At 39.4% G+C, this 26,480-nt stretch overlaps 1 protein-coding gene across 3 annotated transcripts in view; it reads left to right on the top strand.

Annotated features, from left to right (window-relative positions):
• Window positions 1–26,480, top strand: part of ibtk (inhibitor of Bruton agammaglobulinemia tyrosine kinase) — a 113,740-nt gene that overhangs the window by 34,767 nt on the left and 52,493 nt on the right. For 2 of the 3 annotated variants that reach the window (XM_043686948.2, XM_087982367.1), the window contains exons 7-15: window positions 193–310; window positions 1,084–1,264; window positions 2,996–3,119; window positions 17,730–17,907; window positions 20,726–20,906; window positions 23,034–23,639; window positions 24,084–24,170; window positions 26,074–26,156; window positions 26,255–26,292. In XM_043686948.2, coding sequence (XP_043542883.2) covers window positions 193–310; window positions 1,084–1,264; window positions 2,996–3,119; window positions 17,730–17,907; window positions 20,726–20,906; window positions 23,034–23,639; window positions 24,084–24,170; window positions 26,074–26,156; window positions 26,255–26,292 — 1,596 coding nt within the window. The remainder of the gene's footprint in view (window positions 1–192; window positions 311–1,083; window positions 1,265–2,995; window positions 3,120–17,729; window positions 17,908–20,725; window positions 20,907–23,033; window positions 23,640–24,083; window positions 24,171–26,073; window positions 26,157–26,254; window positions 26,293–26,480) is intronic. The other variant, XM_043686949.2, reaches the window with a different exon arrangement.

The following is a 26,480-nucleotide window of genomic DNA, read 5'->3' on the forward strand; positions in this document are numbered from 1 at the left end:
TTCCACTTAATTGCATATACTTTTAGTAACATTGCACCACTGGTATTTGAGTACCAGTACAATTCCCATTACAATAAGGATTTTTGTAAAACTATATATGGAAACTGCTGGTTTGAAATAATACATAAGGGAATGTTATGTGCTTTTACTTGCATGTTTGTGAATCTATACATCTCTTAACCATTTGCGAAGGTACAGTCCAAAACCCTTAAAGGAAGAACTGTGATTGGAGTTGCTGTGGGCAGGTTTCACACTGTTCTGTGGACAAGGGAAGCTGTATATACCATGGGTCTGAATGGTGGCCAGCTTGGTAAGATGTATAAGTTGTTTACATAATGCTTGCAACGGTGAATTAGCTATGTTAGCTCTGCATGTGTATAATGCTGTGACATTATACTAATTACTGTATTTAAAGTTTTTTCACTTTGAATTTTCCTTCACTTTCTTTTAAAATAAAGTACTGCCAGCATCTTTTATAACTTGAGTTAAATACAGGATAAACCCATTATGTTTGGGTCAGTTTTAGAAGTGAACAATGTGACATTTTAGCTTTGAATACTGTTTGTCTTTGCACCTATATGATACCGCAATCGTTTAGTGTATGATTAAATGAGTTTACTTGAGACTCTTGCAGCTGTTGGAGGAAGGCGAATGTTATTCTCCTTGTATGAGTAGGATTTAGACCTTTGTCATTGTGCTGCACTACTATCTTTTATGTTTCTAATCTGTGGCCTTTTTAGCACTTTATGAATATTATGTATGTGGGCAACTTTAAAGTCAATTTATGTACATGTTATGGAAGTATAATTTTAGACTTCTCAGTGACAACTTTTTTAGCATTATTTAGTAACTTGTGTTGTGATTAAAAAGTATTTTAAGGTGATGTACTATATTTGCAAATTCTCTCTTTAAATGAATAATACTTGTAGCTGCTTGCAATGCATGGCTATTTGGTTTTGCCCTTCACAATTTTTTGGGATGTCAACATTTGATTATTATGCTGCTACATAAGTTAAATCCTGTTCTTTCAGAATTGTGGTCCAGCATGCCAATATTTTCCATTTATCTGAATTATTTATTAAGGTTACTTAATGGATCCTAATGGGGAACGATGTGTGCTTGCACCTCGACAAGTATCAGCTTTGCATCATAAGGACATAGTGATCTCTCTCGTAGCTGCAAGTGATGGGGCCACAGTGTGTGTTACGGAAAAGGGAGATGTTTATCTGTTAACAGGCTATCAATGCAAGAAAATTGCTTCCAGGTATTTATTTTCCTTCACTTAAAGTTTCGGGCTCTCTCCAAGAATTGCAGTTGAGATCGAAACACCTGAATTTGTAAGACACAGTTTCTGTTGGCATCTCTGTTGCCAATGCATAGGGTGAAAAATTAAGCTTGGACATTTTAGTATATTCAATTCTTGGTGGTGCCTGGTGATATTCTGAACTTAAATGTTCCCCACAAGGGCTGGCACATTTGTTCAGGGGCTTGCATTTTATGAATGGCTGCTTTGATTTTGTTGATTCCTGAGATGAGTGATTTGTCTTAAGAGGAAAAAAGATTGAGTAGATTGGGTCTAAAAGAGTAAGAATAAATCTTAGTGAAACTTGGAGGATTCAGTGGTGGCATGACAGGGTTGATGAGAAGATAATCAAGAATTTGACTTTTTCTGCCTTTAAACTATTCAAGGACTTTGCTTCCACCATTTTTGTTGTTTGAAGAAGAGCTCCAAAGAGAAGCAACTATTTGAGAAAAAAAATTCTCATCTCCTGTCTTAAATGACTAACCCCGTATTTTTAATTTGGCGGCACGGTGGCTCAGTGGTTAGCACTGCTGCCTCACTGCACCAAGGACCCGGGTTCGATCCTGGCCTCTGGCGACTGTCTGTGTGGAGTTTGCAAAATCTCCGTGTCTGCGTAGGTTTCCTCCTACAATCCAAAGGTGTGCAGGTTAGGTGAATTGGCTGAGCTAAATTGCTCAGAGTGTTAGGTGCATTAGTCAGGGGTAAATGTAGGGGAATGGGTCTGGATGAGTTGTTCTTCGGAGGGTCGGTGTAGATTTGTTGGGCTGAAGGACCGGTTTCCACATTGCAGGGAATCTAATCTAACCAGTTACCCCTAGTTCAACATTCTCTTATCAGGAGAGACATTCTTACCACATACATCCTGTCAGACCCTGAGGGTTCTTGACATGTTTTAATCAAGGTACCTATCGCACTTCTCAACTTCAGTCGAATTAAGCATAGCTTGTCTGACCTTTCCTCATAAGACAACTTGCACATTCTAGGTATCTGTCTACTAAATCTGCTCTCAACTATTCCAGTGCATTTCCATTTGTTCTTAAATAAATCAACCAATAGTACTAATAGTACAGTACTAATGTTAATAATAGTACAATACTCCAGATATGGTCTCACCAGTGCTCATAATTAAACTATAATTGTCTTACTTACAATTTCCCTTGCAATAAATAAAATTTTATTAGCTTCCTAATTATATGCTATATTTGCCTGCTAACCTTTTGCAAGAATCTGGGGGCACCTGGATTCTGTGCATCAAATTTATGTTTTTAATTATTGTGACTCATGAGAAAAAGTTTAAATTTTAGTTTATATTGTTTAGAGAGAAAATGAGTCCCTGAAGTATGCAAAATCTCAGGTGGGCTGGAGAATAAATCCAGAATATGATTAAAATAAACAAGTTAGCCGAGAAGTAGTTTAACTAAGTTACTGAGGAAAAGAAATTAAAGTTGACATTAAAATTTATATACAAGGTTATTCCAGACATTTCTCTCTCATTCAGGAGTGCAGGTGCAATCTCTAAGCACGTTTAGATTATATCCAGTTGAAAGTCTGGTAGAGTTTTGGAATCTAATACCTTCTAATGTTCTTTGTCATATCCTGGATGTTCTTTGTTATTGCTAACTTTTTTTTTGTATGTATGAATACTTGTCTTTCCAGGAGGTGCTGAATTTAATTATTTTCTTGGGTGTGCAGGCAGTTAAACTTGAAGAAAATTCTTGTTACTGGTGGACACCTGGATCATAAAGTTGACCCTCAAGTACTTAACGAAGGAGGAGGTGAAAAGGTTTGCATACTTGGCCTTAATGAATCTGGCACAGTAAGTGAAGGCGTGCATTTTCCTTCTCCCTCTGTCTCTTAATACTACGCATCCCACGTGCACTAGGGATCAGCAGTGCAGAGATTTAATGTGGTATTTGAAGCTGCGTGGTGTGGTGTTGCTAAGTGGAGTTAGTTGCACCGTTAGGTACAGTATTGGGAAAATGTGTTTTTCACTCCAGTAGCTGCATCTAAAGATGACATAAGCTGTTACCGTGAAGTAATGTGCTTCTGTTCGTTCTTTTCAGCTGCAGGAAGTGTCCTCTGGTGGGCTAGAAGATGAGCAGGGGTGGGGAGGAATGTCCTTCAGGGAACAAAAAAATCTTTGCCTCGTTATTCAGCTTTATATCCTTTCTTTTAAAAATAAGTTGATAGAAACCTCACAGCTGAAAGAATTTATTTATTGCCACATGTTTATAATATCAATAATAAACAAGATAAATGTTTTTCCTTGTGCAGGTATAGCTGATCTTTTGTAAAAGCCAACTGCAATCTAATTCCTTTCAGGGAAGAAAGTCTCACCTATTTGGATCCATATGTAATGTTTGCAGCAAGTGTTTAAAGTTCCCGATGGTTTCAGCTCAGAGCCTGAGCTGGAGGGTGAACTACAGGTGCTGCAACTTCAGGGATGGTGTTGGTTGCCTGGATTCTTTCTTATCTGGAAACTGTCACACCTCTGAAGATGGTGACATCTGATTTGGTCAGCGTTCAGGGACAGGAGAGTGTAATTGTGAGTGTGGGAGCTAGGATAATGCAGAAGGTAGGTGTCTTTCTTTTGCAATTGTCCAACAATTTTGAAATGTTTTCATCTTGTTTGGATGAGATTGTGCACTGTTGGATTCTATTTCTACCCATATTCCTATATGGCTCAGAAACCTGCCAACATGCAACAAGCTGCAGAAGAAACAAAAATGCTTAAAATTCCACATACAGACTAAGACAAATGAGGGATATTTGAAATGGTGAGAGAAAGAGAGAATGCTGAGATGAGCTAATTGACTGTGGCACTGCATACAGGCAGCTATTCAGGCGTGGTGATGAAGGAGTAATGAGTGGTGCGTGGGACAGTATGGAGAGGGCACTTGACAAAGACTGTGTCCAGGTGGCTATGTTGCCAGCTGGTATCAAGATTCGGTACACCATCAGAGTTGGAGAGAACTTGCAATGCGATGGGGAGGATCTAGCCTTTGTGGTCTGTATCGGTACCAACTGTGTAGGCAACTCCGGAGGAGGTTCTATATCATTGGGATGAGGAGCTAGGTGTCGGGTAAACAACCTGAACCTCAAAAGGTGGTAACCTCAAGGCATATGCATTAGGCTTGGGGCCAATCAGATTGGAGAGATGAATCTGAGGCTCAAAGATTGGTGTGGGATAGTGAATTCTGGTTTGTGGCACTCTGAGAAAAGTGGGAACTTCACTGACTGGATGGCCTCAGCCTGAATGTGCTGGGACCGTTCTTGTTGACTGCATAAATAGGGAAGTACAGAGAATTTTAAATTAATTAGTAGGGGTGAGAGATCAAATTTGTAAGGGGTCGTAAATTAGTAGAATCCGAACCAAAGAGAATTATATTAATATAGGGAATAGCAAACCATCTGTGACCTGTCACTACGGTTGCTGTGGATGAATACAGAGCTGAAAATGTGTTGCTGGAAAAGCGCAGCAGGTCAGGCAGCATCCAGGGAACAGGAGAATCGACGTTTCGGGCATAAGCCCTTCTTCAGGAATGCTGCCTGACCTGCTGCGCTTTTCCAGCAACACATTTTCAGCTCTGATCTCCAGCATCTGCAGACCTCACTTTCTCCCGTGGATGAATACAGGGCATGAATCTAAGAGTAAATCAACCGAGAAGACTAGAATTTACCAAGAGTAAAATTAAAAGCAGTGTGTGTCAGCATATGATCTCAAACCATGTCAACTGACAGTGCAAATAGAAATTCATAAGTATGATCTGGTAGCCATTATAGAGACGTGGCTGCAGGATGAAATGGATTGTTGCTTGAATCCTGAAGGATATCAGGTATTTAGTAATAAGAGGAAGTTCTGCAAATGTAGAGGGTTGGATCTGTTTGCTAATTTTGATATTAGTACAATAGAAAGCGATGATGCAGGTTGAGTAAATCAAGATGTGCGAGCCATTTGGTTAGAAATGAGAAATAATAAAGGCAGGTAGTTACATACCCCTTTTGTTCTCATGCTCATGTGCAGATACAGCAAACGCGGATGAATAAATGTGAGAGTACCCACTTTAATATCGTAAATAAGCAAGCAGATTATAATCTGGCAATAGGTTGGGAAAGTACAATGAGACATATGTGTCTTTGTGCGCCAGCTGCTGAAAGTAAGAATGCAGGAGCAGCGAATGGTATTTTGGCCTTCGTAGTGGGATGACTGGAGTGCAGGAGCAGGTATGTTTTTGTGGGTTTTTTTGTTCTTTTGCAATTGTACAGGACATTAAGATCACACCTGGAGTAATGTGTGCAGTTTTGATATCCTTTTGTGGGAAGAAGTTCTTAATATGGAGGGAATATAAAGAAGGTTGAGCAGACTATCTCATACCATCCCAGGAGTCTGTCTCCAGACGGATGTCTACTACAAACCCACAGACACTCATAACTGCCTGGACTACACCTCCCACTTAGTATCCAGCAAGAACTTTCATCCCATTCTCCCAATGCCTCTGCCTCCGCTGCATCTGCTCGAATGAGGAGACATTCCACTCATGAGCATCCCAGATGTCTACCTATTTCGAACAATGTGCTCTTCCTTCCTCTGTCATCCAGACCGCCTTCCACCGCACCACCTTCGTTCTCTTTTCCACTGCTTAAAACTCCCCTCCAAATGCAATAAAGGCAGAGTTCCTCTTGTCCTCACCTACCACTCCACCAGTCGCCACATCCAACGCATCATTCTCAAACACTTCCACCAACTCCAACTAGACCCCATCCCATCTTCCCCTCTCTACTTCTATCTACCTTCCACAAGGACCATTCCCTTTGACAGTCCTTAGTTTGCGCCATTCCCCCTCCCCCAGACCTCCAGGTACATTCCTCTGAAACTGAAAAGATGCAAAACCTGCTGATACACCACTCCTCTCCATCCAGGGTCCCCAAACAGTCCTTCCAGTGAGACAGAAGTTCACCTCCCTCTCTTCCAACCTAGTTTACTGCGTCAGGTGCTTCTGATGTGGTCTTTACATTGGGGTGACCAAACTTAAACTTAGGGGTTGGTTAGCCAAGCATCACAACCAGGCCCGCAGGGGCCGTTTGGACCTCCTAGTCACTGCCCATTTTAATTTCCTTTCCCACTCCCTTTCCAACATGACCATCCTTGGCCGCCTCCATTGTCACAACGAACCGCACTGCGAATTGGAGGAATAACACCTTTTTTATCTTCCATCTGGACATCCAACATCTTGAAGGACTCCACATTTGAGTACTCCAATTTCAAATAGCATCCCTTCCCATCACCCCACTCCCCCAATGATTGGCTCACAGTAGGCATAAATCTCTCTTTTTTTTTTTTTACTATGACTAGACCTCTTGTCATCTCTTCCATTCTTCCATCTCCCACTTTGTCGACATGCAAGTACCATCAATTTCCAGGACTTGTCTGTTCTGAAGAAGAATCATGGGACTTCAAACATTAACTCTGTTTCTCTCTCCAAATGTGCTGCTAGACCTGCTGAGTTTCTTCAGCACTTTGTTTTTATTTCAAGTTATCAAAGTGGCATACATATCCCTAATAGTAATTACATGATTAGGTGAAACATGAAGGAAAAAATAATGAGCTTGTCAGAAAGGCATGCCGATAAAGATGGGAGACCTTAATCTACATATAAACTGGAAATGTCAGCGAGGCAAAGGTCGCCTAGGTGAAGAGTTCCTGGAACAAAACAGGAATTGTTGGGAGAACTCAGGTGTGCAAAGAAAGCAGAGTTAATGTTTCTGGTCCAGTGACTAGTAACCCTTCTGAAGAATGTTAACTCTGCTTTCTCTCAACAGATGCCACTGGCCTGCTGAGTTTTCTTTTCAGCAATTTCTGTTTATTGTTTCTGATTTCCAGTATCTGAAATTCTTCAGTTTTATTTTGGAGAGTTCCTGGCTAGTTTCTCACAACAGTAGTTCTGAGTACATCAGACTAGACTGTAATTCCATTTCATTACAACAATATCAGATTAATGATCCTTTGTAACAGCTAATTTGGAATGAATGAATGAATGACTGAATTTTGCATTCAGTTTGAGGGAGGGAGAAGTCTGTCTGAAACTATATTTATAAACTTTTAAATTGGGGAAAATTGAGGGCCTGAACACAGAGCTAGCATAAGTGAATTGGCAAATTGGCTGAATTTCAGAGCAGAGGGGAGAATGACAGTACTTGATGTCCAGGCTGTATTAGATCACGTGCGATATCAATAAGCCCACCAAAACTAACCAGTTGGAATTGGGGAAAACTCTGGAGTCAGAACTGCCATAGAGGAAAATGGTTACTTTGAGGTCCGTCATCCCAGCTCCCTGACCTCTCTGCAGGAGTTCCTCCGGGTACTGTCCTTACCTGCCTCAAAACCATTTTAGCTGCTTTATCAATGACCTTTCCTCCATCATAAGATCAGAAGTTGAGATATTTCCCCAATGATGGCACAACGTTCAGCACTATTCACAATTCCTTAGGTACTGAAACAGTCTGTCTAAATGCAGCAATATCTAGGCAATATGCAGATTTATGCTGAAAAGTGGCAAGTGGGTCAGGCTACAACTGTCCGAGAGAATCTGGCTATTGCCCCTTGACATTCAGTGGCATTACCATTACTATCATGATCAACATCTTAGGTTTCTGGTAAATGGTAATCCTATATGGATACACTACTTAAAATACTATGGTTGCAAGAGTAAGTCAGAGGCTCAGAATCCTACTGTGATTAAATTATCTTCTGACTTCCAAAACCAGTACACAATTTACAAGACACAAGTCAAGAATATGATGGAATACCCCCTTCTTGCCAACAACATTTGAAAATCTTGACACCATCCAGGACAAAGCAGCCTGTTTGGCATTACATCCAGAACCATTCATGCTCTTCTGCACCGATGTGTAATGGCAGCAGTTTGTATCATTTAGAAGATGCACTGCAGAAATTCATGAAGGCTTCTTAGATGGCACCTTTAAACCCATGACCACTGACATCTAGAAGGACAAGAGCAGCAGATACAAGGGAACACTGGCACCTGTAGCCTCCTCGATAAGGCATACACTGTTCCTTCACTGTTGCTGTGTCAAAGTATTGGAACCCCCTCCCTAGCATTATTTTGGACTGCAGTGGTTAGAGAAGATAGTTGGTCACCAACTAGGAATGGGCAATAAATGCTGGCCAAGCCAGCGATACCCTCATTTCAAATAAATTTTCTAACTAATAGGTTAGAGGCTAGATCAAGAGAAGTTTAGTGACACAAATTCTGCAGATATTTGAGTGTACATAGTAAGTATATTCCAAAAAGAAATGCTATGGGCTAGACCCACCATCTGTGGTTAACAAGAAATATTAAATGTAGATGCAAGCTAACAAAAACAGGCATATAATTTGTGCAAAGAATTGCATGCCAGAAGATTGGATGCATCTCAAGAGGAAATATTTGGGGGGGAAAAAGAAACAAATGAAAAATTTTGTTGCATGTACAGGGAGGCTACAAAATGCTATCGATAGGTTAAGTCAGTGGGCAGACCTGTGGCCAAATAGTATTATGTGAGAAAATGTGAAATGGCCCATTTTGGCAGGATGAGTAAAAACAAAATATTTTTTTTATGATGGTGTGGGATTGTCCAGCTGTCAGGTACAGATGGATCTGGGTATCCTAGTGGGTGAATTGCAACAGATTGTATGTAGGTACAGTGATTAATTGGGAAGGTTAATAGACTGTTATTTGTTGCAAGGGGAATTAAGTACAAAACTAAGGAAGTTGTGCTTTGTTTATTTATGGCACTGGTGTGAGATGGCATTTGCAGTAACACAATATCCGTCACCTTTTAGAGGATGTAGATGTATTGGAGGCCCCTAGGATAATATAGGTGGTTGATAAGCCAAACATGTCCAACCTCTTGTATTCACTGGAGTTTACAGGAGCAAGAAGTGATTTGATTGTAACATAAAAGATCTGGAGAGGTTTTGATCAGTTATATGAGCAGAGTGTTTCCTCTTATGGGAGAATCTAGAATTAGATATCACTATTTAAAAGTAAGTAGTCACCCATTTAAAACTAACGAGGGGAAACTTTTTTTTTCTGAGGCTCCTGAGGTTTTGCATTTAGATTAAATTCCCTACAGTATGAAAACAGGCCTTTCGGCCCAACAAGTCCACACCGACCATCTGAAAAGTGTCCCACCCAGACCCATTCCCCTCCCCTATATTTACCCCTGACAAATGCACCTAACAATATGGGCAATTTAGCATGGCCAATTCACCTGACCAGCACATCTTTGGATTGTGGGAGGAAACCGGAGTACCCAGAGGCCACCCACACAGATGCGACCGCATGCAAACTCTGCACAGTCACCCAATGCAGGAATTGAACCTGGGTCCCTGTGCTGTGAGGCAGCAGTGCTAACCACTGAGCTACCGTGCCACCCCTTGTATGGAAGAAGAGTCATTGAATATTTTTAAGGCAAAGGTAGATTGCTTAAACTTGCACCCCTTAGTTTTTTTTAATCAGGTGTGGGCAGCAATGCAGATCTAAGATTATGATCAAATCAACCATTATCTTATTGAATGGCAGATAGTCATGAGGGGCTGAATGGCCTGCTCCTGTCCTAATGTGTGTGATCATAATCTAGTCCACCTAGTTAGTTCTAATATCCTTTTTTGAAGTTGTCAAGCAGGCCATTCAGTCATGTATACAATTGCTGCCGAGGCTTCAGCAGCATCTTAATGCAGATAATGGTGGGAAATAAATGTAGCCATGCTTGGGTCACCCATGGAACAACTAAAGTAATTCAGTAAAAACAGAAAATGCTGGAGAAACTCTGCAAGTCTAGCAGCAGCTGTGGGGAAAGAGATAACCTTTCAGTCCATTGGTGACTCCTTTTAGCTGTAGGTCTGAAGAGATGATATTGAAACAAAGATATAAATTTGGTTTGGTGTACTAATTATTGTAAGTGGGCAAATATTTGAGAAATAGTCAAAATACTTTGACAATTTGAAGTACCAATACACAATCCTGCCTGAATATAAGGAGTTGAGTGTGACATTTTTAGTGAAAATACTTAGCTTAATCTGCAAAGTTATTCCTGTGTTCTGATTGGTTTGTTTTTTCCCCACAAATCACATGAATGCCTTTTTATAAAGGGAATAATTCCTTTATACATAATTTTGTAACCAAGGATTAAAAGAGACTGAGCATTGTCACATCTTTAAGATTACAAATGCTCAAATTATTTAATTGGCTGATTTGGAGACAGTAGCAGTTGTTAGTACAGAACGAGAGAGTTTTTTAATGTTGCATGCTATTTGCTACTGATATGCAGGTAATATCTTTGAAAAATAGAGTGTGAGACTATTAGGTGGTAGTGGTGGCTAACAAGTAGTTTACGTTAAAGAGATGTGAGAAATCTAATGATCATGTCAATCAAAGCATTGAAAGAAAACATTTGAAAGTTTGAATTTCAAGTCATTCAGCATGTGTAACACTAATTGGAGGGAACAGTTTATTTCAAGTTTCAGGATTTGTTTTATCCAGTCCTGAACATCTGGAATTGAAAAGGAATCTTGTTGTGGGGACCATTTAATGGTCTTAGTACAGATGAGCACTTCAACCACTAAAATGGTAGTTCCATCTTTTTACAAACAAATGGGCGGCACGGTGGCACAGTGGTTAGCACTGCTGCCTCACAGCGCCTGAGACCCGGGTTCAATTCCCACCTCAGGCGACTGACTGTGTGGAGTTTGCACATTCTCCCCGTGTCTGCGTGGGTTTCCTCCGGGTGCTCCGGTTTCCTCCCACAGTCCAAAGATGTGCAGGGTCAGGTGAATTGGCCATGCTAAATTGCCCGTAGTGTTAGGTAAGGGGTAAATGTAGGGGTATGGGTGGGTTTCGCTTCGGCGGGTCGGTGTGGACTTGTTGGGCCGAAGGGCCTGTTTCCACACTGTAATGTAATCTAATCTAATCTAAAAAAAATGCAGAAGTTCACCAAGGACTCTTAACAGTGCCTTCCCAGCTCATGACTGCTCCCATTTGGAAAGACAAGTACAGCACAAAGATGGGAACATCGCCATCACAGGTTCCTCTCCAAGCCATTCACCATTCTGACGTGGAAGTATGTCCATGTTCCTTCAGTGTTGCTGGATCAAAAGCCTGGAACTCCATCCCTAACAGCACTATGGGTATATCTACACCAAATGGACTGCAGTGCCTCAAGAAAGCAGCTCACTATCACTTGTCAGAAGCAATTAGGAATGGGCAATAATTGCCAGTCCAGTTAGCGACACCCACCTCCCATAAATGAATAAAACAAAAGCTATTATGAATGGAACTTTCTTTTTATTCCATGCTGTTTGATGTCCAATATTCACTCCCCCTTCTGAATTTTGTAATCTGTTGGCTGTTGTGTTGCTATGAGGAGCAGTGGGTGGAATATAGGCAGAGGTTCTTTAAGAAATTGGAATATTGTTGCCCGTGTTCACCCTCTTGTGGCCATCGAGATAGTGTCATCATACCACAAACGGGAACAAATTTGCTTACTGTACATTTTTGGGAACTAAATTGCATTCACTTGAATTAAGTCTTTTGCATTGATGGGAACATTTTCTCAGGAGAAATGCAAAGAACTCTGTGTATTGCCTGCATTTCTTGGGACAGCAGTTTGGCTTAGGCAGTTCTATGTAAATACATCTTCAAGTTTTGGTCATTGAAATTTTAGTTTGCATTGATTGTACTGGATGCCATCTGGTGGCTTCAGCATTGTTTAGCATCTTACCATTAAAACAGAAAGTTCTTGATTTTTTTTTAAGATACAGAGGAACCTTGATTATCCGTCATTCAATTATCCGAATATCAGATTATCCGGCAAGATCGCAAGGTCTTGTTGCTTGGCTAAACAATGTTATCAGGCATTCAATTAACAGAACAAAATATTCCCTGCCCGTGACCTTCAGATAATTGAGGTTCCTCTGTATTAAATGAATATCAAGGATTTATAAAGATGAACAATATAGAAATGGACCCTTCAGCCAACTGGGCTGTGACAGGAGATTCTTGACTAAATTGAGGTGAATAGATGGCCAAAGGTGAGAGATCTCAGAACTTGGAAGTTCCTTTGCAATTGACTTGTGGGAGGAGGTGTAACTGCTGATAGATACAAGAAAGTAACCTGATAGCTCTGCCTTTGATTGAGACTCCAGGAATAGAGAGTTTATGTAAAAAGGTGGAAGGGGTAAATGTGACAGGAAGGAAATTGACAAGGTTGCCCTGAGCAGGCTTGGAAAGATCAACAAGAGTGTTGAATAAGGCGATTGGATGTGCTGTGCCTCAGTGGCTCTTTGGCACAAACAGTGATACTGAGGGAAGCTGTAGCTTCTCAAAGTGAAACCAAGACCATGAACACAGGTCAGTAGGAATATCTAGGAATAATGAAGAATTGAGGTATTCGTAATTACTGAGTCCCAGGCATGGAGAAATTTAAAAGGAGAAGGACTGAGTTACAAAAGTAAAATTACAAGAGGAGAGCATAATTGAGGTAAAAAGACCCAAAAGAAAGGAGAAATAGTTGTAGTCAACTCTGGTCTGGAGCACCTGCCAAATGTGTATGCAAATGGATGAAGGAAACTTCTGATTACTTAAGCATATCAAAGATTAGGATTGATGTTCTCTTGTAATAAATGGGCAAGTTATCGTCATTACTTTTTGGCCCCACTGACTTCTACACCTTTTAGGTTGAACAAGGCAAAGGATACTTCATGCTGCTCATGACCTATTGCTCTCCATTATTTGATTAAATCAGTGTATTTTTCATCATGAACATCAGTTGGAAGGCTAATCAGAAGTATAGAATATATTCTGGTTTGGATTATTTTGCTTCTACCATCACTTGCTAAGTGATGTTTCAAAATATCTAGGTGACAACCTGTTCAGATGGGGCTTGAACCCAGGCCACAGGACCAGAGGTAGGAACACTACCATTGCAGCGCAAAGACCCTTTTTAGAATGATGTCTTTCCCATCATTTCCCATTTACTAAGTCCTAAAGTACCTAATTGCCAGATTTGGCTCCCATCAAATGGTAATCAACATCAAGATTACCATTCACAACTACTTTCTCAACAACTAACTGTTGAAGATACCTGTTCATGGTAGATTGCTGCGAATCAAATCTTGGTTTTTCTGAAGACAAATTTTCATCTGTATTGAAAGCACCATTCTTTACCTTATCTCACATTAACTGAGGACAAATGTAGAAGACTCTGCCATTTGCAACAGAATTATATGGCACCACAAGCTTTATGCTCATGATCCAAGAAGTTTTTCGCTCCATGATCCCTATCAATGCAGAAGAGTAACTGCTTCAATAGTTATTATAGGAGATCATGTTGAACCATCACTTTAGAAATTGTGTGTTAGCTTCAAGTTGGGACTGCTTGCACACCAAGTATCAAATTAGTTTACTAGTTACATTGCCTGTTCTGCATTGGCTTCCAGCGTTCCAGGTTCATTTTCATTTAAAATGTTCACACTCCTGTTTTAGATCTCCATGAGTTTGTCCTTTCTGATCTCTAAACTTTTTTTATTCACCACTTCCTCCTTCCATCCCATCACCCCAATCCAATCTCAAACACTGATCTCCTGACTCCTCCATACTCTTGCACAGGCCTCCCACAAGGGTGGCCATGCACCCAGTTATTTATGCATGGAATAATTTGTTTTTCAGTCCCTTTTTCTCAATCAGCTATGTTGGTCATCCTTCATCGTACGTGTACGTTTAGTTTTAGCTTTTTTTTGTGAAATTCCTTTGGGGAGGCATTAGGTCGATGGTGGAGCTTGGAGATGGTAAGAACAACACTGAATTACGTAAAGGGACCTACCTGATTTTTCTATGCATAGAAGATGATAGAAATTGGGATTGACTTAAGTGCAGTACAGATTATGGGATTCTCCCCAGCTGGCTGGTTTACAAGCATGCGTACCTGTGTGGGAGAATGATGTGGCTATAATGGAAATGTGGCTTAAAAATGTTGAGGATAGGGCACTCTAATGTTTCAGGATAGTGTTTCCAACATGATTGATTGAGAAGTAATAAGGGGTGGTGAATCCTTTTGGGACAAGGATAGAATTCATTTGGTTAGGGTGTAGAAACAAGAGATATTTTGAAATGCTACTGGGAGCAGTGTAGAAGTCTCCAGGTATTGCGAGGGGTGAGTCTGTTTCTATGCTGTTAACCATTGTGATTCTGTTAAATGATCTGGAACTTCCTGCCTATGTGGATGATAGAATGATAGACAGATACGATCAGCGATTTCGAAAGAAAATCAAATGGGCTACAGAGGGAATTAAGCTTGCAGTGCTATGGGGATAGAGTGGGGGAATAGGACTGGTTTGCTTTGCAGAGTTGAATTGAATACAACAGAACAAATACTTCCATATGTGTTTTGACACCATGATTGAATTTGCCTGCTTGCATCCTGGCCAGGAGATGTTCTATGTATAAAAGGTGAAATAGTCCTGATGACTGTTAATGGTTTCTGGCCACAATTTAACTGGGCTTATGTTAGTTATCACCCATAATTAACTCATTCTGAGATCTGTGACCTATAATAATTTATGTACCTTCTGTTAACACTGTAGTGTTAGAATTAGTCAGAGGGAAATGGGTCTGGGTGGGTTACTCTTTGGAGGGTTGGTTTGGACTTGTTGGGCTGAAGGGCCTGTTTCCACACTGTAGGGAATCTAATCTAATCTTAAATAATATTTAATATTCAAAGTAAATCTAAATGGCAAACAACTGCTATAAATAACTGAAGGCTATATTTTTGTGATACTAAACTGAAGAATGGAAGCGGGTCATGTGATCTACTCTGATATCTGTTCAACACAAGCATAAGAGGGAAACAAGTTAGGACACTGGATAAAATAATCATAACGAGAGAAGTTAGCTTATCCACTTTCAGGGATTCTATCTCTCCACCCTGGAGGCTCGCTCCCTCCCTCCATCCCTGATGAAGGGCCTTTGCCTGAAACTTCGATTTTCCTGCTCCTCGGATGCTGCCTGACCTGCTGTGCTTTTTCAGCACCACTCTAATTTAGAAGCAAAGAGGTTCTTCTGCAGCTGAACAGGGCCCTAGTGAAACCGCACCTGGAATATTGTATGCAGTTCTGGTCTCCAAATTTGAGAAAAGACATTCTGGCTATTGAGGGAGTGCAGCGTAGGTTCACGAGGTCAATTCCTGGAATGGCAGGACAATCTTATGTTGAAAGATTGGAGAGACTGGGTTTGTATACCCTTGAGTTTAGAAGACTGAGAGGGGATCTGAAAGAGACGTATAAGATTATTAAAGGATTGGACACTCTGGAGGCAGGAAACATGTTTTCGCTGATGGGTGAGTCCCGAACCAGAGGACACAGCTTAAAAATAAGGGGTAGGCCATTTAGGACCGAGATGAGGAGAAACCTCTTCACCCAGAGAATGGTGGATGTGTGGAATGCTCTGCCCCAGAAGGCAGTGGAGGCCCAGTCTCTGGATTCATTTAAGAAAGAGTTGGATAGAGCTCTCGAGGATAGTAGAATCAAGGGTTATGGAGATTGAGGATGATCAGCCATGATCATAATGAATGGAGGTGCAGGCTCGAAGGGTAGAATGGCCTACTCTTGCACCTATTGTCTAGTGTTTCCAGCATCTGCAGTCCTCCCTTTTGCCCATAAGATTAGAGAAGTCTTACAGCAAATGTACAAGGTGCTGGTGAGATCACAACTGAAGTATTTTAATCAGCTTTGGTCCCTTTACATAAGGGAAGATGTGATTGAAGCCTGGTACAGGGGGCTTGTTTTAAGAACATGTTAAACTGATTGGTCTGAATTGGAGGTGTCAGTGTTGGACTAGGGTGGACAAAGTTTAAAAATTACACAACTCCAGGTGATCGAACTGTGGGAGCAGAGGTTTTTTTTGTATTTAAGGCTGAGACAGGTTCTTGACCAGTAGAGAACTCATGGGAAAAGGGCAGAAAAGTGGACCTAAGGAGTGTCTGATCAGACATATGTTGGCAAAGCACCCTCAAGCGGCAAAACAGCCTATTCCTGTTCCTACTACTTATGCTCTTAATTGCCTACAGAAATGGTGTTTGGTCAATGCTACTTTTCAAATATCTTTTAAGAAGTTATTGATATCTGAGGGGATCGTGATCCTAATCTTGTTCCATACTTATGCCAAAGGAATTGTATAGCCCAATGGATTATGAAAGGGTGGAAAATGTGGAAATAACTGCACATTCAACATACAGTACTATCAATAGATGAAAATAGGAAATGAACAGTGATCCAATAAGCTGAGCACTACAGCTGAAGAGCAGTTCATTGTCAGTCAGAAGTTAGTAGATATAAGTTGCAAATGGAGCTGAGCACAAAGTATCTGCAAACAATGGTATTGATTTGAGGCAGAGGTAATTGTCTTTTTTTTTAATAGAGCATTAGCTACTTACTTCAAATGGGTACAGGTACCAAGGAGGACTCGGGCATTAGGATTATTAAATAGAATGATGTAGTGAAACACCAGCAGAGCTGAAGTGGGCCATATAGCTTGCTTCTAGTTTCAGTCAGTTATGCAATTACTCAGAATATGGATTGGAGAGCTTTAGTTTCAGCATCTTTTTAGACATAAGCAATCCTAACCTCTTTCTGACTTACGAAGAAGGTGGAATTTTGGAAGTGGTAGCTCTTCCAATCTGTTTGTTTTTTCCTCCTGAAACTACTTTGGGTACATGTGCTTCTTTCAGCTTCTATAATATCTATCCACTTCATGGACCCAGTTAAAGAATGTTTCTCTACACTGATCCCTTTCCATATTACAACGTTGAACAGGACAGGCCCTTCAGCCCTGATTGTTGTGCCAACCTTTTATCCGACTCTCAGATCAAACTAACCTACATATCCTTCATTTTACTATTATCCATGTGCCTATCCAGGAGTCACTTAAATGTCCCTAATGTATCTGACTCTACTACCGCTGTTGGTGGTATATTCCAGGCACCCAACACTGTCTAAAGAACCTACCTTTGACATCTCCCCTAAAACTATCCTCTAATCACCTTAAAATTAAGCGCCCTCATGATAGCCATTTCTGCCCTCAGAAAATGTCTCAGGCTGTCCACTCTGTGCCTCTATCATCTTGTACACCTTTATCAAATCACCTTTCATCTTTCTGTCGAAGCAAAAAAAAGTGGAAGTTTGAAGCTTAAAGATTAGGCAGCTTGAATGTTGCAAAGAATCCTGCTCCAAGCTACAGAGTGCCATTTTCTTATTGTGCTGTTTGTCTTTGTTTATTGGATGGGGATAATCAGTTTATGAACATTCTTTCTTTTATTTATTTCACTCGGGCAGTTATTTGTTTCAATTTCCTCCTTTTTTTTTCCCCATCAGGTGTTTTGTTGGCGATCTTCAAGCTGCATAATTAAACAGTGTCGGTGGGCTTATGGCCGTCAAGTCTTCGTGTCAGACATTGCTTTGAGCAAGCATGAAATGATGTTTGTAACACAAGATGGTGAAGGGTTTACAGGACACTGGGCAGGAGGAGAAAAAACAAATTTGGAAAGGAAAGGTAAAAAGTTCAATCTTGTTGCTCTGATTAATTTCTTTAAATGAATTTAAATTTCACAGTGAAAATTTATTGGGGGGCATGTCTCTCTAGCTTGGCAGCATGGTGGCTCAGAGGTTAGCACTGCTGCTTCACAGCGCCAAGAACTTGGGTTTGATTCCAGCATTGGCTGTCTGTTCCCCCTGGATGCTCTGCTTCCCTCTCACTCCAGAGATGTGCAGGTTAATGGATTGGTTGTGTGAAATTTCTACAATGTGCAGGTTGGGGGGATTAGATATGGTAAATTTAGGGTTACAGGGATTAGGTGATAGGCTGGGTCTGGATAAGATGCTGTTCAGAGGACCACTGTAGACTCAATGGGCTGAATGGCCTCTTTCTGCACTGTAAGGATTCTGTGACATTGATTTATGAATTTGAGTGGATTTTTTTTAACATAAACTAGTTTGTGTAAATGTTTCTCATGTGTGTCATAAATGTAGATGTAACATCTCTTAATATGGATGATAGTCTGTGCGAGCGTTCTGTCCAGATATTAAATCCTATTCAATAACAACCTGTCCTGGGCTGAGATAAAACTGCTATCTTAAACATATCTTAAACTGATGTGACTGGTGATTACAGGGACTCTGACATTAATTTTCGAATCCTCTCTGGCCATAGTGTCAGAGCAGTAGAGGACAACTAATGTGGTTCCATTATTCAAGAAGGATGTTCAGAATAAGTCGGGAAAATACGGTCCAGTGAGTCTAACATCTGTGGTAGGGAAACTAGTGAATAAAATCTGAAGGACAGTATTAATCAAGGATAATTAACATGGTTTTGTAAAGGGGGGATCATGCCAGCAAATGTGATTGAACTTTGAGATGATAACTGGGTATGCAGATGAGTCATACATTTCATGTCTGCATGGACCTCAGTAAGGCTTTTGACAAGGTCTTGCATAACTTTGAGCTGTGAGATCAGCAGTTTGACAAATTGGATTCAAAATTGGCTTAGAGGCTGGAAGCAAAGAGTGATTATCAGTGTTTTTGTGACTGGAAGCCTATGTCCATAGGCATACCACAGGGTTCAGTGCTGGGTGCATTGCTGTTTGTTGTGTGTATCAATGATCTAGAAATGAATGTAGGAGGTATGATCAGTAAATTTGCAGATGACACGAAAATTGGTGTGGTAAGCCACGCGGAGGAAAGTCTTAGATCACCAGGATCATATAGTTTAGACAGTGGCAAGTGGAGTTTAATCCTGAAAAGTGTGAGGCGATGTATTTTAGAAGGATGAAGAAACCAAGGGAGTACATAGAGACAGTCTCACAACCTGGAAACCAACCCTTCGGTCCAGCACTGACCAGACATCCTGATGGGTCTGGTTTGATTTGCCAGCATTTGGTCCATATCACTCTAAACCCTTCCTATTCCTATACCCAACCAGATGCATTTTGAATGTTGTAATTGTACCAGCCTGTAGTTCATGGCTTGTTCCATATATGCAGCACCCCATACGTTGCAATCTCAATGCCTGTTTTGATCCTTTTAATCTCCCTACCTTCTCCCCTCCCTGAACCAGCCAGGCTAAAGCAAAATCCAGGTGCAGGGGCTGTTCTTCATGGCAGAGAGGGAGTGTGAGAAATCATGAGAATGGTAGATATCCCCTCCTAAGTCTGTTTTTCCTTCAACTCCTGTTCATCTCTCCCTGACTTTTTTTTTTGTTCCCTTTTTTCCTGCTTAGTTGCCCTGCCTGGCTGTCTCATACCTAATCTTTCTGCCTTTTGTCTCCATTTTCTTTCTCTAATTTTTCCCCGTCTCTCTGCACACCTCTACCAGGTTTTACAGCCCCTCAGTGCTTATGTTATGAAATGGATTTCCTGGAAGTATGGTGGAGGCTCAGTTGAGACATTCAGGAGGGCATTAATTGGTTATTTAAATAGAAACATTGTGCACAGTTATGGAGAAAAAGCAGGAGCATGGCGCTGTGTGAAATGCTGCAAGCCAGTGCTAACGTGATGGTTGGAATAGCTTCCTCTGCCCTGCAACGATTACTACATGACACAAAGAACCAAAAGGAACAGTGTTTCACTTTGCTACAAAAAACATCTCCAAGACAAAGTCAACATACTTCTGTGGGCCAAATGTAAGCCAGTTGCTCTGGAGAAGAAAACATTGATTCTCTGAACTGGTCACAATGCAGACAGTTCCAAAATGATGTCTGTATGGGTTCCTAAGTATTTTGTAGCAGGATAGGTATTATGTAGCTTAAAAGGTTACAATCCAAAGAAACTTCACCATTTAGACTTAATTAAAATGGAATATAGCTGTATCAATCACTGCATGTGAAATAAGATAATAAAACTAGGAGATAATACATACTTTTGATTATTTCTTGCCAGTGCAATTTTTGTCAGAGGTAATTGTTGGTGGTTTGTATGGTTATAGTTTGAGAGATTTTTCTTTGCAGATTAGTGGTTGAAAGAAAGGGATTATCGAAAAGGGATTTTGTTACCCTGTTTTAAGTTTCCACTTTAGAAGTTGATGTTGATCTGTCACAGTGAGTTGTTTCAGTACCCAGATTACGATGTATTGTCATTGTCATGATTTAAAATATTCCTAGGTATTTGAACTGGTAACACCTTTTAAACCATTGTTGTGGCAGTGACTTTGTAAAGTATTCATAATGCGCCGCTCAACTTAGTTCACACTATTGGAATTTGTATAATACCTGTGTTTTCTTTTTGCCCTGGGTAAGTTTGAGTTTAGTTTGGAATTCAGCCTTTTATTTTGGCATGGAAGTATATTATCACTTGAACTGGGTTTCCTGTTTTTATTAGAGGAATTGTCCAATGCTCTGCAAAACACTTTGGATCATTTTGTTAACACAATTGGAATGAACAACAGCTTGTATGAACGGATTAGACTTGAAAAGCTTCCTTGTGTTCATCGTGCCGTTTCTGTTACCATGGATATGAATGGGCGCAACTTTGCTATTCTACAATCTGACCCTAAAACTAGGTACGTCTTTAGTTTGTCACAGGTAACCTTGCATGAATAACATTCACTGGAGAGATAAAAAGAATAGAAGGAAATCCACTTGCTGGTCTTTTTACTGCCTTTATGCCTATTTTAGATTGTGAATATTCTAATAACCAGCTCTCGCGATAGCTGGTAATCATGAAGTGTAATAATTTGGACTGACTTTGAAATTTTTTTTCTCCCCTCCATGTACTAAAACATCAGATAGGAATAATCTGTAATAAGGGAGTATTGCACATAGAAACAAGAGTTGGATATTCATCTTCAAGCCACTATTTCCCTATTAAATCATGCAGTTGGACCTCTATTATCTTTTTACTGTATGTCCCTTTTTGGAATCAGGTGTTCCAGACTTCAGGCAACCTTTGCATTAGGAAAAGTGCTTTTTAGTTTATTTCTAACTGATCTAACGTTATTGTAACGATTATACTCACTTGTATTGAATTTTCTATACTAGAGGGAATAGACTTTTTTTATCTCCCCTAACATGCTTTTCTTTAGTTTCCTGGTGTGTAAACAGTTGCTTCCTTTAGAACTTGACACTTTTGAATCTGTCCTGATAAATGCAAGATGAAATGTTTTGACAACATATTTGAGTATTTCTAAAAAATAAAGATATGAGTAGAAATATGAAGTAGTTTCACTAAATGCTCAAGATAAATAGTTCTCAATGTTGAAATATGATTGCATAATCTGGTTTGTTACCAATGCATTTGTTCAAATTTTAACTGTTCATTTTATACTCTGTTTTTATTCAAGTTTATATTTATCTTATTTTTGGTGAGGTGCTTGGAGTGGTATTAGGCAAGCTGATATGATACTGCTTTGCCTGTTTTAAAAGGGTATTGACTGAATTTCACAATGATGGCAATATTTAGGTTAACTGGGTGGATGGTGAAATGGGAAGTGACAGACTGGAATTTGAGACAAACAGAAGTCCCTGTTGTGGTCTTATGGCTCATTTACTTTATGAAGAATTAATAAGCTTGCAGCAAAGAATCTGCTGTTTTTCGGGTCAAAGTTGTATTTAAGGGGTATGCTGAGACCTAAAAGTTCTAACTGTCCAGTTTACTGAAACATTTCTTGGAATAAAATAATATATTGCAATGTCCTTGTGTTAAACTAGAGGTATTTTTATTATACCACATGATCCCATGCTGATCCAAAGAGTCACAGAAATTTCAATCATGGCTCAGTTAGTAGCCTTGTCATTTTGTTTCAAAGGATGCTATCATATTACTGTTTATGGAAATGTACACAGTGCAAATTCACTGGTATGTTTCCCCCATTTCAATAATGTCTACTTTACAAGAAAACCAGTGCTTTATTAGCTAATAAAGCATTTTGGAATGTTGAGATCACAATAGACATTGCATAATTACAAGCCTTTCTTCACGTTAACTTCTACATTATAGTATCACTGGAGATAATAATACAGGTGGTCATTCAGCCAATAATTCCTGTCAGTGCTGTGGTGATGCTATGGCTTTGAGAGCTGTAATTTGCTCTGGTTTCCTTTTATAACTGGAGGTTGAGACAGAAGTACCAAGTAGTCTGCTCCAATATTGGAGCAGTTGCATTTTAATAGATAAATATTCTATTTTTCTCAAGTTTTCCAATTCTTTTCTTTGTATTTTAACTATAGTGTAAGAATAAAGTGTGTTTTATTTTAAGCCTGGTAGTTTGACCAATCGGATTGTATCTGGAACACCTGCTTTATGTTTGCCTTTAAAAATAGGAAGAAGTTAGAGTCTAGGCATCTTTAATATATTTTGAGGATGTTTGGTCTGGTCCATAAGTGCTCAATGTTCAGTTAGCGCCATCTACTAAACTCTCATATTTCAATTCCTGTATGACTGCCTTTTGCCTTTTCAGATACTTAACAATTTCCCTTTTATATAATACATCTATCTTAATAGTCATACTTGTGCACTTTAATGTGAATACAATTATTATATATTGGACCGTGTCTGTCAACTTTGACATGCATGTCCTCTTGTAGTCACCTGTGTTTGTTACCATTTTCTACGCTGTCTAATTTGGTCTTATTTTTATATTTGTACTCTTTCATGGAATGTTCATCTTTTTTTTTTTCTTTTCTTTTAGCTTGTATGAAATTCCAAACGTGTCTTCCTCCAGCTTTAATGAAGACTTTGGCAAACTACTCAGGGAAGCCACTGAAACTGACAGTATCCACAATGTCACATGTCAAGTTGGCAATCAGGTTTTTCCCAGCCACAGGTATATTCTGGCCATGCGATCAGACTACTTTCGGAAGCTTTTCTTTCCTGATGAAGAACGTGTTGACATGCCTGATATCCGTCGACAGGAAGGTGATACAATGGGATGTGACTTGTACATTCTGGATAAGATTCAAGCTGACATGTTTGCCTATATTTTACAATTTATATATACAGATACTTGTGACTTGCTAACTGAAGGCTACAAACCAAAAATCCATTGCACAGATAAAATATTAACTTATCAAGATCCTTTAATATCCAACATGGAAGAATCTATGCAGAATTTCAGCTTTTGTGAAGAAGTGAAAGGGAAATCTGCATTTGAAGTTTATGAAAATTTGCCATGTAAAAAATCAAAAACCAAAAGTAAAAGCAACAAAAAAAGCAGAGGCCTTAATGAGGAGGCTAATCCAATTAAAATGCTGCAGGTTATGGCAAAAAAGCTTGGTCTTGCCAGTCTCTCTGCAAGGTAAGATTAAGGGATAAACCAAATTTAAGAGGGTGAAATTTCTGTATTTGTCAAAGGCAGATGTTTCTTCTCTTTATAGAAGAACAAGTTGTCAGTTTCCATTATTTTAAAATATTGATCTGCACAGTATTTTCATTTTTTGATTTAGTTCCCCTCCAGACCTTCAAAGGTATTTTATCTGGGTAATTGTTTCCATTGAATCGGGAAATTCTTTCTCACACCACGTACTCTGTCATCGCTATCGATGATGTTTAGCAGGACTGATACTGAATATTTTCCAGAGAATTTGATAAGAATGAAGTAATTTGCCCCAGTTGTCTCTTAATTCTAAATATTTTAAATCTCTTTATTTCTAAAATGACCGTTGCATTACCATGTGGATCTCAAAATGGTTATGTTTCGATAATTAAATGCTTCATAAAAATTTAAATATTGCATTTGCAGATTAGAAGGGGTCAGATTGGAAAATTGGAAGATAAAAATTGTACATAAGAAAGGTGGAAACAAACTGAAGTTTAACCGAAAGAAATGGTAAGGTGTGGTATTTATCTCTTCAAATAATGTAAGGATAAAGCATTAAAATATGTTTGAGTATTGTGCAATATAATACCTTTTCTGGTGTTAGCCTTAAAGCATGTTATTTGAAAAGTTAGTTAACTCTTTTTTGTTTTGGACTTAACCTTTAAATACTTAGGTACATTAAATAGTCAAAAATCTTTGACAACTCCGACTCACATATGTTTGAATAACGGTTGAATTTTTCTTCACAAGGTAGTATGAAAATGATTTGCAATTTATTTCCTCATGAATTTTTTTATCACAAACTCAGTGTGAGATGTTTGCGCCACTGGTAAGACCAGCATCTGTTACCTACTCCTCTGCTGCTACATTCCATAAGGTGTAGGTATATCTCTATTGTTCTTAGCAAAACCGTTCCAGGTTTTTAACCAAGCAGCAATGAAGGATTGGCAATACAGTTCAAGGTTGTGAATTTTCTAAATAATTTGTACATGCAGTTTTGGTGAATATAGTTATTGATAATAACCAGATAAAAATTGCATGATAGTTAGAAATTTTTATGTATTGGGGTGAATTTTCATTCTCAAGTGGTTTCCTGGTTTCTTTGTAATTAGCTTCTCTGTCAAAATTGAATACAACTTTGAAGTGGAAGTGTTAAAAGTATTATATTTATTTACAATGCTTGTTATAAATCGAACATTAAGCTCTTCTTCAATAAATGTGCTAACGTACACCAGTATAAAGCTACTGCTTTAATTTTCTAGTCTTTCTAATTGTTGATCTTCACAGCTCTCCCAACAGTCAAAGCAGGAGAAAGCGATCTCGTCTTGCACATCTTAATGACCTTTCCTTGTTATTTCCTTCTATATGTGATGACTTGGGGTGATAGTGATAAAGTGGCATGATACAGTGCTTTATATTGTCAGATAAGCAGCAGACAGTTACAATCTAGGTTAATATTTGAAGAATAATTGCTTGAGCATGATGCCAAAGCCTGTGGAATGAAACCCAAGCAGCATTGGCATCTGGGAGATGAGGAAAGTAAATTTTAATGAAAAAAAGCCTGGTATGGGAATGATCTTGCTTATCACCCTCATGTTCTGTCACATAATGCAGTGGCATGCCTCTACTTCACTAAAGTAAGTATCATTGGTCTGTTTGCAAGTTGTATGACTCTTTCAGTCCAACTATTCCACGTTGACCACATTCCTAAACTAAGCTAATCCCACCTCCCCTGTGCTTGGCCCATATCCCTCCAAATCTTTCCTAATAAAGTTCTTGTTCAAATGCCTTTTCATTGTTGCAACTATACCTGCATCCACCATTTCCTCTGGCAGTTCATTCCCCACGCACCACTTTCTATTTTTTAAATAAAATTTGCCCTTCGTCCTTTTTTTTTCTTTAAAATCTTTCTCCTCACTTTAAAAATATGCCCACTAGTTTTGAACCCCCACCTTGGGGGGAAAATACCATTTTTATTATTTATGTGATCTACACCCTTTGCATAAGGTCACCCCTCAATCTTGTATCTCCAGGGAAAAAGATCCCAGTCTATCCAGCCCATTTTTATAACTCCAACCCTTCATTCCAAGCAACATCTCAGTAAATCTTTTCTGAACCCTCTTCAGTTTAATATCCTTCCCAAAATAGGGTACCCCAGAAGAGGCAGCACCAATGTCCTATTCAACTTCAATATGGCATCCCAACTCCTATACTCAATGGACTGAGCAATGAGGGCAAGTGTGCTCAATGCCTTCTTAACCACCTTGTTTAACTGTGTTGCAAATGTCAAAGTATTATATACTTGAATCCCGGGTGTCTCTATTCTACAATTTAATTTTGTTGTGATTTGATTGTTCATCTCTCCATTTTCCAGAAGCAAATTTTTATTCCTACTTTTTCTGTTTCCTATTAGTTCATATTTGCGTGATGTAACTTTGAGATCTAAAGATGGAAAAGAATTTGACTGCCACAAATGTGTGCTATGTGCAAGACTAGGTAAAGATGTTCTTTTTGTTTATTTATGTGCCTGAATGTTTGCTTGAATTTGAATTCCTGTCCAGAATAATTTATAAATTATATTTACTTTCTTTTAGAATACTTCCACAAAATGCTGAGTAATGCCTGGATTGAGGTATTTAAATTTTTTTTGTGTAATAAAGCCTAGTTGGACTGAAAACTGTCGAAAGTGAGCATTTATTGCTGTGAATTATGTAAGCCATAAGATGTAAGAGCAGAAGTAGGCCATTCAGCCCATGACTACTTCTGCGCCACCATTCAGTACGAAGATGGCCAATCTGATCATCCTCAACTCTACATTGG

The sequence above is a fragment of the Chiloscyllium plagiosum genome, unplaced genomic scaffold, assembly GCF_037043375.1.
Source record: "Chiloscyllium plagiosum isolate Xiang-an unplaced genomic scaffold, Cpla_swu_hap1 HiC_scaffold_3, whole genome shotgun sequence".
Lineage (NCBI taxonomy): Eukaryota > Metazoa > Chordata > Chondrichthyes > Orectolobiformes > Hemiscylliidae > Chiloscyllium > Chiloscyllium plagiosum.